We start from the raw sequence: 15,365 nt of genomic DNA on the forward strand, positions 1-15,365 counted from the left end.
GAGAGGACGCTGGCGTCGTTTGCTCGCCGCTTCTCTGACTGGACCATTGTCCGTGTCTTGCTTTCCTGGTGGTCGTGGCGGATTTATGGCCATTGAGTCTTCCTCTGCGCGGTCCCGGCTCTGCTCTGCTGCTCCGGGCTTCACCTGCTCGGCTCCATCGCTGTTTCCTCGGGCCCACTCCCGTTGGTTGTGTCGATTGTTTCGCCTCCTCACCCTTGGCCGCGTGCTCGCTTTGCCTTCGCTCCTGCTGGCATGGCTCTGCGGTACTCTGCCGCAAGGCTTCTCCTGCTTAAAACCCGCTCCACCCCATCATGCATCTCTGCAATCAGATCGAATGGACTCCTGCGTCGACCCAGGTACATTCACCGTGGCTCCGGTCGTAAGTTTGTTTATTTACAATCAGGTCACTCCATCCCCATCCTCTGGTCGGCTCAGCGCACTCCCACTCATCGTCCCAACACACCTGGTCACAACAACGCACAAAATCGCACCTCCTGTCTGCGAACCCTGGCCAAATCACCTGGATTCATACCCGCCGTACAAAACAACATCAAGCTCACCCTGTTCAATACCCGGTCCCTCAACAACAAATGCCTCATCCTGAACGACTACATCCTGGAAAATAAACTGGACTTTCTCTGTCTCACTGAGACCTGGCAACAACCACTGGACTACTACACGCTCAACCTCACCACACCCAATGGATATTCTTACATCAATAAACCACGCTCGGAGGGCCGAGGTGGTGGAATTGCCGTTATTCACCGACAAGACATCAAGACCAACCTCATCTCCATCTCATCTGCTCCATCATTTGAACACCTGGCTTTTAAACTCTCTGGTCACACACAGTCAGTCATGGCTGTTGTCTACCGCCCTCCCAAACCACACCCATCATTCCTGTCTGACTTCTCCTACTTTCTGACCCATCTATGTTCCCTCTCCCCCTCAATCCTCCTCCTTGGTGATTTCAATATCCACATGGACTCCACTGACTCCACGCTAACCACTGACTTCACTGATTTACTCACCTGCTTTAACCTCACTCAACATGTCAACTTTCCTACCCATAACCGTGGTCACATTTTGGACCTTGTCTGCTCTACTGGACTAATTTTGCACCATCTCTCTGGCTCCGACCTCACTCTCTCTGACCACCTAGCCATCACTCTGACCATCAACATCCCCACCCCAGCACCAAGGCATTATCGCACTATCAACTTCCGTAAGCTAAACGCTTTTTCACCTGCCTCATTCTCATCGACCCTCTCTGAAAAAATGTCCACTTCTCCCTTCGTTGACCTCCACACCCCTTCTGACCTCACTGACTACTACAACCACACTCTCTCTTCCTGCCTTGACCAAATTGCGCCTATAAAAACCAAAACAGTTTCTTTCACCCATTCTGCTCCCTGGTTTACCCCTGAGCTCCGCCTAATGAAAACTCGTGCTCGCCAACTTGAAAGACTCCGCAATAAAACAGGTCTCACAGTTCACTCCCAGGCCTACAAGGACCACATACAACACTATAAAGATGCCCTCTCCCGCGCCCGCTCCGCCTACTACTCTCAAATTATCCACTCTGGCTCCGGAAACCCAAAAGCACTCTTCTCTACAATAAACAAACTCCTCAGCCCCCTGAACACCACCACCCAGTCATTCACAATAGACAACTGCATCTCCTTCCTTTCATTCTTCCAACGCAAAATTGAAAACATCTACAACAGCTTGACCACCGCCGCACCCGCTCCCCCTCAAACCACCTGCCCCCCCTTATCCTGCCATCCCCTGTCTCAATTCTCCCCAGTCTCCCCTACTGACCTCTCTGAACTCCTCATCGGAATGAAAACTGCCACCTGCACTCTTGACCCCATCCCCTCCAGCTTTGTCAAGGCCTCCCTTCCTGCTCTTTCTCCACTTATCATTGCAACAATAAACTCCTCCCTGTCTACAGGCATCGTCCCACCATCCCTCAAAATTGCTGCTGTTACCCCCATTCTGAAAAAACCTGGACTAAACCCTGACACCCTAAATAACTTCAGACCCATCTCCAACCTACCCTTTCTGTCAAAGGTTTTGGAACGCGCTGTAGCCACTCAACTCAAGCATCACCTCTCTGCCAATAACCTGTATGAAACATTCCAATCCGGATTCCGGTCCAACCACAGTACTGAAACTGCTCTCCTCAAAATCACCAACGACCTTCTCCTCTCCTCTGATGCTGGCAACCTCAACATTCTCATCCTCCTCGACCTCAGCGCTGCCTTTGACACCATCGATCACACCATCCTCCTCACCCGACTTGAAACCACCTTTAACATTACCGGCACTGCCCTCTCTTGGATTAAATCATACCTCTCTGACAGACGTCAGTTCATCTCCATCAATAACTGCAAATCCCCCACTGCTCCCCTCCCCCAAGGTGTCCCCCAAGGTTCAGTTCTTGGCCCCCTCCTCTTTATCCTTTACCTGTCCCCCCTCGGTCACTTAATCCGCCGTCATGGTCTCCAATTCCACTGCTTCGCCGATGACATCCAGCTTTTCATCTCCACCAAGTCCATCTCCACCGCCACCCACTCTATCCTGACAAACTGCATCACTGAAATAAAATCCTGGCTTCAAATCAACTTCCTCAAACTTAACTGTGATAAATCTGAAATAATCATCATTGGCCCAAAAACGCTCACCAAGTCCACCCATAACTTTGCCCTCAACATCGACGGTTTCCCAGTGTCCACCTCCCCTCACATCCGGAATCTTGGCATCATCTTTGACCAAACCCTCTCCTTCGACAAATACACTAAACAGATCACAAAGACAGCCTTCTTCCACCTGAAAAACATCGCCCGTCTCCGTCCATCCCTCTCCTCTGTGGCTGCAGAAACCCTCATCCACGCCTTCATCACTTCCCGTCTGGACTACTGCAATAGCCTCCTTTATGGTTCACCCTCAACAATCACCAATAAACTCCAATACATTCAGAACTCCGCTGCCCGTCTACTCACCCATTCCCGGACCCGTGACCACATCACCCCCGTCCTTTACAAGCTTCACTGGCTCCCCATCTCCCAGAGAATCCAGTACAAAATCCTCCTCTTGACCTACAAAGCCCTCCATAACCTGGCCCCATCCTACCTGGCTGACCTCCTCTCCAGACACACTCCCACCCGCAACCTCCGCTCTGCTGGTACCAACCTCCTGACCCCCCCCATCCGGACCAAATTTAGATCCTGGGGGGACAGGGCCTTCTCCATCGCTGCTCCCACCCTCTGGAACTCGCTACCTCACACCATCAGAGACTCCTCCTCACTCACCACATTCAAAACATCACTCAAGACCCACCTGTTCAACACTGCATTCAACATTTAACCCACAGCATCTAACCCCTGACTATCTCCTCTCCTTCTCCCTCCTTTGTGCTTTGAATATTTCCCTATTGATTCTTCTTTTTTTTGCAATTGTCTTTATGTTTTGCTATGCGTTATGTTTTGCACTCTGTCAAAGCGTCTTTGGGCTTCCTGAAAAGCGCTATATAAAATAAATGCATTATTATTATTATTATTAACTCCACTCTCGTCTCACAGGGAACTGATCTCTTGTCTCACCTGGAACTGACTGACGTGCACACGACTCTGACTGACCTGAGGTGGGGGGGCTCGGAGCAGGGTTATATGGCTCCGCCCCGGCCATACTCGAATGTTCCAAAACCCCACCTCTCATCGTCGTCGTAGTTAGCCACTCCCCTCGAGCCCTGATTGGCGGCTCGTGCTGACCGACCACTCCCTCCTGCAGCGCCTCCCTTCGGCCTCGCCAGACCTGTTCAGGCCTGCCACGTGGCATGCTATCGCCAAAAGAACCGCCCTACTCACAGGCCTGCTCAACGCAAAACTAACACAGGAAAGGACTACGCTTACATTCACCTAGAAATAACTGAACTATCGCGAGGCTTCATGTTGTGGTGCGTCTACCTACGAGGGGGAATTATCCTTTATTCCAAAACCACAACAATATATTTTGTCATATTTCTGGAGGGTGAATGGAAACTGGCTTTTCTGAATGGTAGGTTTGGTAGGAATAGAAACTGAATGGTAGGAATGGAAACTGAAACCTCTGCTACTCACTGGCTTTTCCTCCTCTTAATCTCTTATTACCAAAAATGTTAACAATTATTTTGTTGTTTTTAAATACTTGTATGGAATAATACTTTTAATTGACATTTTATTCATCGATTATGAACCATTGTATCGTTGTATTTTTTAAGTGTTAAAATCAGATTATTTTGAAGACTCCTTGACCACAATTTTTTTGTTGTTGTTGTTGTTGTTGTTGTTGTTGTTGTCACTACAACGATATGCTGTTAATACCCACGTACTTTTCCTTGTGTGTCTTTGAAGGACCAACTAGTGTCGTTGTAAGGTACAAATCAACAGTATATGAGATTCAAGTCTGGACCACAGTGTTATTTGACTTGAGTTGAGAACATCAAACAGGCCAACTCAGACTTTTTTGGGGGTGGGTTTATTGGCACAGATACTTCCGCCAAGAGCTAGAGCGAATGGATGAAGGTATCCGGCGGGAAGATCTTGCAGTACATGTTCGAAGAGACCACGTATTTGAAGATTCGTACCGTGAGCTTCATCGCCGAACTCCTGAGGAGTTAAAGAACCGCCTGTTAGTACCATCATTTGGAATAGAGGGTTAAAGGGTTTGATGTTGACTTTTGGATATCATTGTATTGTGCAGTTGTTATGTTTGGGTGATTCATTTGTGTTCCATTTCTGTGTACAGCTATATTGTGTTTGAAGGTGAGGAGGGGCAGGATGCTGGTGGGTTGCTGCGTGAGTGGTACACTATAATTTCACGCGAGATGTTCAATCCCATGTATGCCTTGTTCCGCACTTCACCCGGTGACCGGGTTACCTACACCATCAACCCATCATCACACTTTAACTCAAACCATCTGAGCTACTTCAAGTTTGTAGGGCGCATTGTGGCAAAAGCTGTATATGACAACCGCCTTCTTGAGTGCTACTTCACTCGTTCCTTCTACAAGCACATCCTTGGCAAACCTGTTCGGTGGGTTCATTCCCCATTTTGATTTGACTGTGTGCATTTGATTCAGCCTGTTTGATATGTGTAGGGTTCAGAATCGCTTTTAACTTTACAAACCTACCATGCTTGCACACAGGTACACAGACATGGAGAGTGAAGACTATCCCTTCTACCAAGGCCTTGTTTATCTCCTTGAGAATGACGTCTCTACGCTTGGTTATGACCTACCTTTCAGCACTGAGGCACGGATTAGGGTTTGCTTGTATATACACCCGCGTCCCAAATCCTTTTCTACCTTTGTGGCCACACTAATCTGCTGAAATTGGAATTGCAAGTCCAGGCAGCCATTTTGAGGTCTTCTAATTGATTTGTTTTATGTACTAGCTATTTAATATAATGCTTTGTTCTATTTCAACATCTTGTACAGTACTGTCCTTGTTATTTGAGACACCACGCGGTAACCCGGGTTGCCCCGTGATTTTTAATCATTTTACATAATTAATTCATCTATTTTAGGGGGAGTGTAACCCAGGTTCGCATGATAGGAAAATCCTTTGAAATCACGGGGCAACCCAGGTTACTGCGTGGTGGATCATTTATTCCCCAATCCCCAGCACTGATTAAAAAAAAAAAAAAAAATTGGCGGAGGGTATATAATGTTTGGTGTGACTAGTTGAAGGATTTTGCTGATGAGAATTTTACTGTCATTGCTTCCTTTTTTTTCTTTTTTCAGGTGGAGGAGTTTGGTGTGTGTGAGGTGCGGGATCTCAAGACTAATGGACGTAATGTGACTGTGACGGAAGACAACAAACGAGAGTACGTTCATCTCGTCTGCCAGATGAAAATGACAGGTCGGTGTGAACATTGAGTAATTTTGGGCAGTTTATGCTTGAAAACCAAAACCATTTTGGTTTCCTGCTTGATTTTTTTTATTATAATTTTATTTTTAACACTTAACTTGGTTTCATATATTTATAGTCTATGTGCTGCTGCTTGTGACTGATTCCCTAAATGCTTTGTCTCTTATTTTGTAATGCAGGAGCTATCAGGAAGCAACTGGCTGCGTTTCTTGAGGGATTCTATGAGATAATCCCCAAACGTCTCATCTCCATCTTTACAGAGCAGGAGTTAGAGCTCCTTATTTCTGGCTTGCCCATTATCGACATTGATGACCTTAAAGCAAACACAGAGTACCACAAGTACCAGCCCAACTCATTGCAGGTGTGGTGGGCACAGTTGAAATTTGCTCGGCTGAGAGAGCATTGGGTTAAGACAATTGATTCACCATGGTTTTACATTTGTGCACTCTTTGCATCCCCTCTAAAGTTGAGCTTTTCACCTTCCCCCACACCTCCCACCTCAGTTATTTTGTCCCTTGTTTTTCTTTCTTATGCATCGTTTTCTGCCTTTGTCCAATCTCACTTCCTTTCAGCCCTTAAATAAGGTCGCTCATTACATGTCCTTGCCCTCGACCTCCTATCTCACTTGATTTGCTTTCTCTCATCATCCTTTGCTTTCTTTCCTCCTCCTTTGCTTTTTTTCATCCTCCTTTGCTTTCATTCATCCTCCTTTGCTTTCTTTCATCCTCCTTTGCTTTTGTTCAGTCTCTTTTGCTGTCTTTCATCCTCATTTGCCTTCTTTCACCCTCCTTTGCTTTCTTTCATCCTCTTTTGCTTTCTTTCATCCTCCTTTGCTTTCTTTCATCCTCCTTTGCTTTCTTTCATCCTCCTTTGCTTTCTTTCATCCTCCTTTGCTTTCTTTCATCCACCTTTGCTTTCTTTCATCCTCCTTTGCTTTCTTCCAGCATCCTTTGCTTTCTTTCATCCTCCTTTGCTTTCTTTCATCCTCCTTTGCTTTCTTTCATTCTCCTTTGCTTTCTTTCATCCTCCTTTGCTTTCTTTCATCCTCCTTTGCTTTCTTTCATCCTCCTTTGCTTTCTTTCATCCTCCTTTGCTTTCTTTCATCCTCCTTTGCTTTCTTTCATCCTCCTTTGCTTTCTTTCATCCTCCTTTGCTTTCTTTCATCCTCCTTTGCTTTCTTTCATCCTCCTTTGCTTTCTTCCAGCATCCTTTGCTTTCTTTCACCCTCCTTTGCTTTCTTTCATCTGCCTTTGCTTTCTTTAATCCTCCTTTGCTTTCTTCCAGCATCCTTTGCTTTCTTTCATCCTCCTTTGCTTTCTTTCATCCTCCTTTGCTTTCTTTCATCCTCCTTTGCTTTTTTTCATCCTCCTTTGCTTTCTTTCATCCTCCTTTGCTTTCTTTCATCTGCCTTTGCTTTCTTTCATCCTCCTTTGCTTTCTTTCATCTGCCTTTGCTTTCTTTCATCCTCCTTTGCTTTCTTTCATCCTCCTTTGCTTTCTTTCAGCGTCCTTTGCTTTCTTTCAGCCTCCTTCACTTTCTTCCAGCTTCCTTCGCTTTCTTTCATCCTTCTCCTTCTCCTTCTCTTCCTCTCACAACAGATGTGACGATGCAAAACCGTTTCTCACAGTGCCCTTTTAATTTGGAATGATTTGGAGTTTAAAATAAAGAAGAATGAATTGCATACACTTTTTCAGAAAGAGATTAAAGAAACCAACATGAAAGTAATTTTAGAATATATAAAGAACAGAACTGTGGAAACCTCCAAGTGGAGTTGACAAGACTGAGATTTTGCCCAAAAAGTGAATGCAGCCATTATCAAAACAGATTGCATCATCTAGTGTCAAATAACTCCCAATTTTACTGGTATTTGTAATGCAAAAAAACAAGCAATCTTGCATGAAAAAGGGAAAGGCCTGTGATGAAGCTGAATCTCTGGCCCTGTTCCTCCTGCATCAGACTGCTGGTATTCCTGTTGTCTCTTCCCACCTCCTCTCTGGTCTTGCATTCTCTGACCCTCCCCTGGTTTCTGCAGGGTGCACGTAGTCTGTCAGAAACCCACTTCCAGTGAAATTCCAAAAACCCAGGCTCACTGCTCATCTTGACCCATTTATTTTTTCCTCTTCTCTCTGTGGTTGTGGAACCAACTTTCTTGGTCTGTGCAATCCCATTCTCCCCTCCACGGCTTTGAGCTAGTTGTTCACCACCTCAGGTCATCCATCCCCCTTCCATCTATACTAGATATATTTTTACCCTCATGAATCTTCCCCAAGCCCACCCATTACTTTACCGGTTATTGTTGTTTTTTCCTCCACTCACCCCTTTTTTTTTTTTTTTTTGTTCCATTGCTCATCCATCTTTTTTTTCGTTTCCTCCTTAGCCCTCTTCTTGCTGTGTTTGAGCTTGCATCCAGTTTGTTTACTCCAAGTCCTCTTCTCTATCGCCATGCTATCATTCGTCCCCCTACCTATTCTTCCTACAAATGTTCCTCTACCCTGTTGTTGGTGGTGTGTTTTTTCCCCCTGTTCTTTGTTCAGGCTTTTCCATGAGCCTTGACGTTGTTTGCACAAATGCACTTTTAGCAGATTATATTGTTATTACTCATACTAGGGCATGCCCGTACTATATATATATCTAAAATTATATCCCCCCCCCTATTTACATGAAATGGTTTGGTCCAAAGCGAACGGCTTGCGAGTGGTGACAATCCCCCCCCTCTATTTACATGCAATGGTTCGGTCCAAAGCGAACGGCTTCCGGAGTTTGGTAAAGAAATCGCCATCGCGTACACAAACGCGCAGGAAAGCGAATGAATCGCAAATTCGTTTTTATTAGTTGTAAAACATAATGCCCAATTATTCAATTAGCGCCAACGTATTTTGGCTGTTTGCAATTTAATCGCAAGGCAAAGTAGAAAGAGAAGAGGGAAAAAAAGAAAAGCCTTGCCTTGCTGCAAACAGCTGCTGCAAACAACAACAACAGGGAAGGCTGCACTGTCCGGAAGTTGGCATATCGCAGTTACGATTATTTTAGTGTTAATGGCCAATTATTCAATTAGCGCCAACGTATTTTGGCTGTTTGCAATTTAATCGCAAGGAAAAGTAGAAAGAGAAGAGGGAAAAAAAGAAAAGCCTTGCATTAACGCATTAACGCTTGCATTGCATTAACGGTTCGGCACACGTGATAGCTCGCTGCTCTCTGATTGGTTGAAGCGTTTTTTGGACATAGCTCGGTAGGTACTTGTCCGATTAATTACAAACCTTGAAAAGGCACATCCTCGGGTCCCCAGCAATATACCTGGCAAGTTTCAAGTATATCGGACCCGTGGTTGTCGAGAAACAGCGGTCACAGACAAACACACAGACACACAGACACACAGACACACAGACACACAGACATACACACAGAGATTGCTGGAATTATAGATAGATATGCAAATATGCTGGTTGAATGTTCCACATTAAATTGGCAAACTATTTACAAAGTATCTGAAAAGAAAATCTGAAGCTGGAGAAAGCTGGTACTAATCCACAAAAATGGAGTGGAGATGTACCTGTAGAATCCCAGACTCCTGTGCTTAAAATGCTCCAAATTGCTTACAAACGTATCAATTAATCAACAATTGATTGAACTGGACAACAAACAACTTGTGGGAGCAAAAGGTTTTGGAGATTTACCCAACTTTGGATCCCTTTTAGATGATAAATCAGCATTTGAAAAGGTCGACAGAATGTAGTTTGCCCTTTTGCCAATCATTTATTATGAAGATCCGAAGTATATTTCTACAGTGTGGACACAAATGCTGCTATACAAGCTTAACATTGCCTCAACATCAACTCCAAATATATAAACATAGTCACGTGAAAAAGTAAGTACACCCCATGTAAAGTTTTGACTTTTTCAATATATTTCAACATACAGCTATTTGATCTTCATTTCAACAATATTGATAGATAAAGGTGATATAATATAACAAATATCATGAAACATTTACATTTTGTAGTCCATTGTATAATTTAAATAAACATAAATGCAAATTTCGCATGTGGAAAACGTAAGTACACCCTTGGCTCTAATAGGTGGTATTGCCCCCTTTGGCAGAAACAACCTCAAGTAGGCATTTCTTATAACTGTCTACCAGTCTCTGACATCGACTGGGAGAAATTTTTGCCCACTCCTCCTTGCAGAATTCTTTCAGCTGTGCGATGTTTGAGGGGTTTCTTGCATGCACAGCTCGTTTCAAATCCCCCCACAATATCTCGATGGGATTTAGATCCGGGCTTTGACTTGGCAATTCCAGAACCCTCCATTTCTTTCTTTTCAGCCATTCCTTGGTGGATTTACGGGTATGTTTCGGGTCATTGTCATGTTGCAAGGTCCACCTTCGGTTGAGCTTCAACTTTCTGACAGATGGCCTCACATTATCCTCAAGCACCCACCCTCTGGTACAACATAGAATTTATAGTGGATTATATGATGGTGAGATGCCCAGGCCCTGATGCAGCAAAGCTGCCCCAAACCATAATATTTCCACCACCATGCTTTACAGTTGGTATCAGGTTCTTGTGGTCAAATGCTGTCTTCTGGTACTGTGGCCAAATAGCCCTACCTTTGACTCATCTGTCCAGAGCACATTGTTCCAGAAGTGCTGGTCTTTGCCTAGGTGTTCATTGGCAAACTTTAGTCTTGCCCTGATGTTCTTTCTGGACAGCAAAGGTTTCCTCCTGGCACACCTCTCATGTAGATCAAATTTGTGCAGCCTCTTTCTAATGGTAGACTCGTGCACTTTGACATCAACAGTGGCAAGAGCTACCTGTAGGTCCCGTGATGATATTCTGGGGTTCTTAGAGACCTCTTTCAGCATCTTGCGGTCTGGTCTGTTCTCGGGCTGAACTTGCTGGGGTGGCCTGGCCTGAACAAGTTGGCAGTTGTTTGGAATCTTCTCCACTTGTAGATGATCTTCTGGACAGTCGAATGATTGATTTCAAATTGTTTGGAGATCTTTTTAAATCCCTTCCCAGACTCGTAGGCATCTATAACCTTCTTTCTGAAGGCCTCAGAGAGCTCTTTTGATCTAGGCATGATGATGCCACACACCAACAACAAAGAGCAAACCAAACTAAATGTCTGAGGTTTAAATAAGACAGGTTCCTCCAAGATCTTCTCTAACGATGTTCTAATCATTTGCACCTGAGCTGGTGCACCTGATTCTAATTTTAGGTATTTGAAGTAGTGATAAATGTAGGGGTGTACTTACTTTTTCCACATGCGAAATTTGCATTTATGTTTAATTAAATTATACAATGGACTACAAAATGTAAATGTTTCATGATATTTGTTATATTATATCACCTTTATCTATCAATATTGTTGAAATGAAGATCAAATAGCTTTATGTTGAAATATGTTGAAAAAGTCAAAACTTTACATAGGGTGTACTTACTTTTTCACGTGACTGTAAGTTGTAGTCGGCAATTGTCGAACAGTGACCTTGGGATTGTATCAAAGTAATGACAATATCATGATTGAAAGAGACTGCTTGCATGTTGAAGTGTTTCAAAGTTTGATTGATGAAGAAAGACTAAACTGCTTAAAAATCAATGTTTTTTTGTAATGTATCATTTGGTTGGTAGTTGATGTGCGTCTCAAGAGTGTCTGGAATGTCTGCACACAATCCATCATGGCCTAGCTTGTTTAGGTTCAATTTCAAATTTGCGAAAGATTTGAGCTGCTTTCATTGATGTTTTGTGGCCCTTACAAAGCAAACTTCTGTCCCTGGACTGTGCAAAAGACAATTTCATTGTGGGTTGAACAGCTGCAACTCAATGTTTGATGGAACCAATGAGTAATATGAAGTAGTTGAGAACCAGGTATGGTTATCAGGGGTTTGAAAGGGTTGTTCTTTGATAAAGCGGTGTGTGTGCTAAAATCTCTTCTAGTTATTACCATTTGTGCATCTGTTTTGTTTTTAAGGTCATATTTTGTGTTGATTTGGTTACACGAGTTCACAGACTTCAACTGACAAATGAGTGTATACTAATGAGAACTTGCATTCTGTTTTTTGTTTTTTTGTTAGATCCAGTGGTTTTGGCGTGCACTGCGTTCCTTTGATCAGGCCGAAAGAGCCAAGTTTTTGCAGTTTGTCACTGGCACATCAAAGGTTCCATTACAGGGCTTCGCTGCTCTCGAAGGCATGAACGGAATCCAAAAGTTTCAGATCCATCGGGATGACCGCTCTACGGATCGACTTCCTTCAGCGCACACCTGGTATAACCACTTAAAAGCCAAACCATATTTACTAAATACCTGCTACTTTTTATGCCTCCAATAATGAAGTTGCCAAATGCATTGTTTTCAGGTTGTCCATCTGTGATAGGTTTTCATTACCGGGATAACATAAGAATGGTTGAAGGGATCCAAGTTAAACTTGATATCAGTATTTATGATGATGCAAAGACGAACTGATTTAATTTTGGCATCAATATGTCAAAGGTCAGAGTCTGTCAGGTAAAAATGTGATACTTGAGAACAGCTGAAGGGATTTCAATCAAACTTGGTACAAGTATTATGATGATATCATGTGGGCGTAGGCATATTGGTCGACGTCGCAATGTCAAAGAGTGCCGTCCTAGTTGGCAAACGTGTTTACACAATGATAGCAACCGTGTGGCAAAGGTTTGCAACGAAACATCAGTGGTGTAATTTGAAATAATTGTAAAACCAGTATCTTAGATATAATGCACAAGCAAGCTTTTGGCTATAGTCCAAAATCCTTATTTGGCTATAGTCCTTATTTTGTCTGTACCCTTCATTATCTTTAACATCTCTATCAAATCTCCTCGTAACTGCCTCCTTTCTAATGTATAAAGCTTTGTCGCCTTCAGCCGTTCCTCGTAGCTGAGTCTAGTTCGCCCCAGAATCAATCTAGTAGCCCTGTGCTGAACCCACCCCATGACATCTATATCCTTCTGGAGTTGTGGTGACCAAATCTGCAGTGTTCTACTTTTAACCTGCTGTTGCTAGTGTGAAATCTGTAAGCGAATTGGTCTTTTTTACCGTAATTTTCAGCATATAAATGAAAGTGGCAATTTGTAAATTGTTAACTATTGTTCCTGGATACAAATCGGACTCCCGGAAATACAGGAAATGTGAGAAATATCCGAGGATGAGACAGAGGTGTTGAGTTCCTATTATTCCCTGTTGATACAAGCAAGCAACCGAAGTGATATACTCAAGCAACACTCACACAGCAAGCAACACTCACACAGCAAGCAACACTCACACGCTTCTCCCTTCTGCAAAAACAAAATCTAGTAAAATTTATCTTGTATCTTGAAAACAAAGATAAAACTTTATAACAGCAATGTCAAGTCTTTGTGTCCTTCACCCTCTCTCCCCATCTACCGCTCCCCATATTTTGTGTTTTATGTGTTTGTTTGTGTAGGTTTGACTTTTTGTGTGATTAATGTTAGCTCTTTCATGAGCCTTGATCTTGTATACAAAAAAATAATAATTCTGTATTGCTCTGAATGCTTGCGGGTAATTAAGTCAGATATGACCACGGTGGAATCTTTCCACAATGGATGACTTAGGAAAATCTGCCGCATCTTCTGGCCTCATAAGATATCCAACAAAGACTTACATGAAAAAACCTGTTGCCACAGCATTGCCCTTGAAATTAAGTGTCGCCGCCTCCAATGGCTCGGCCACGTGCTTAGAATGTCCCCTGACTGAATCCCCAATGTTGCTTTGGGATGGACACTGCCAGGAAGGAGGAAACCAGGCAGGCCAAAAACAACTTGGCGTAGGACGATGGTAGCTGATCTGGAGGAGATGGTCTGTCATGGTGTGAGGCGCAGAATTTTCTTGTACTTGTGCAGTAAAGTGCCAACATCTCTCAGTAAAAATTGCAATCTTTTGAGTTATTTTTTTCTCTCTCTCTCTCTCTTTTGCAGTTTTAACCAGCTGGACTTGCCTGCATATGAGACACATGACAAGTTGAGACGTATGCTGCTGCTTGCAATTCAGGAGTGTTCAGAGGGCTTTGGCCTGGCTTAGATGCCAATACGCTGCCTTTGCATCATATCCCCACATCCTGTATGCACCCCTTCCCTGGCGAAAGGATGGTGAACAATGGGATGAAGCGTCTACACGTGCTGTTGTACACAGTGCTGTTGTACACAGTTCTGCTGCAGGACAAATGCCAGGCTCCTGTCTTCTTCCTTTGACGGCTGTCGGTTGTGTTGGGACGGAATCTGCTCTGTGCTTCACATTAAAAGGGCAAAGAAAGGGATTTAACAGAGACAGCTGCCCTCTGCATGTAAATCGCCTCTTTGTGCTCATTTTGTGCGTGACTTCCTCTTCTGCCAAAAGCTGTTGTTGGTAAGAGTGGAGAGAAGAGCAGAAGTGATGTTTGTATTTTCAGGAATTTCTTGCTTTGCGTCTCTTCATGTCCCTTCAACAGAACTATCTTGTTGTGGGGCCGACACTTTGGCTTGCCTGTATTCTTTTTCTTCTGAAACCCAACGACTGAAGAAGTGTACATAAATGTTATTCGTGGAGATGTAGGTTTAAAATGTATATGACCTACATGCCGTGAGGTTTGTGTGAACATCTGCAGGGGATGTGGAGATCCGAGTGTGTGGCAGATCTGTAAATGGCAACCAGGCAGTGGAACTAATGTCTGGCTGGCTGCCGCTGGTTTTTTTTTTTGTTTGTTTTTTTGTCCTTCGTGTTGCAACATGTCATGAATTTACTTTTTGTGTTGCTGAAATGAGCAGAGCTGTAAGATAAGAGAAAATCGGCAGTCATACACATTGCTATTTATTCACAAATTGATCTGTTTGTTTTTGGGTGGATCTTGCAGTTTGTTCTGCAAAAGATGAGTGCAGCAATTCGCTTTTTTTTTTTTTTCGTTTTTGTAATGCAGTGGTGAAGACATAATTTGGGCTGTATCTGGCTTTTGCGTTTAAAATGGTTTAAAATGTTCGCACATTGCTACAGTTTTGTTTAACGAATTTGTTATTTTTTCCAAGTGCAGTTTAAAAATAAATTTAAAGTAATTAAAAGGATGAGAAGCTATTTAATCTTCTTGCGTTTTTTATTCTCGGATATCCGTTTTTATGCCTTCGCCGGCGAAGTCGTCAAAGGCATTATGTTTTTGTGTTGTCCGTCCGTAATGAGTTTTCATTACCGCGATAACTTTAGAACGGCTGGAGGGATCCAAGTTAAACTTGTTACACGTATGTAGAATGACGTAAAGATTAACCGATTCGATTTTAGGGTCAGAGGTCCCGTTAAGTAAAAATTCTGTGACCAAGCTAACTTGTGAACAAGTGATGGGATTTCACCAGACTTGATACAACTATATTTAATGCAAATATAAACTCTCTAGATTTTGGGGGTCAAGAGGTCAAAGGTTATGTTACATAAAAATTGTTACTGTGCTAACTTGTG

At 43.4% G+C, this 15,365-nt stretch overlaps 1 protein-coding gene across 7 annotated transcripts in view; it reads left to right on the forward strand.

The window, feature by feature from the left end:
- Positions 1-14,990, forward strand: part of HUWE1 (HECT, UBA and WWE domain containing E3 ubiquitin protein ligase 1) — a 334,325-nt gene extending 319,335 nt beyond the window's left edge. For 6 of the 7 annotated variants that reach the window (XM_068112748.2, XM_068112754.2, XM_068112750.2 and 3 more), the window contains 7 exons: positions 4,531-4,671; positions 4,789-5,076; positions 5,189-5,294; positions 5,786-5,903; positions 6,092-6,273; positions 11,986-12,176; positions 13,865-14,990. In XM_068112748.2, the coding sequence (XP_067968849.2) occupies positions 4,531-4,671; positions 4,789-5,076; positions 5,189-5,294; positions 5,786-5,903; positions 6,092-6,273; positions 11,986-12,176; positions 13,865-13,967 (1,129 nt within the window). In that variant the 3' untranslated portion in view covers positions 13,968-14,990. The remainder of the gene's footprint in view (positions 1-4,530; positions 4,672-4,788; positions 5,077-5,188; positions 5,295-5,785; positions 5,904-6,091; positions 6,274-11,985; positions 12,177-13,864) is intronic. The other variant, XM_078776065.1, reaches the window with a different exon arrangement.
- Positions 14,991-15,365: the final 375 nt, after the last annotated feature.

Source organism: Myxine glutinosa, chromosome 4, assembly GCF_964187855.1.
Source record: "Myxine glutinosa chromosome 4, kmMyxGlut1.1, whole genome shotgun sequence".
In the NCBI taxonomy this organism is placed as follows: Eukaryota; Metazoa; Chordata; class Myxini; order Myxiniformes; family Myxinidae; genus Myxine; species Myxine glutinosa.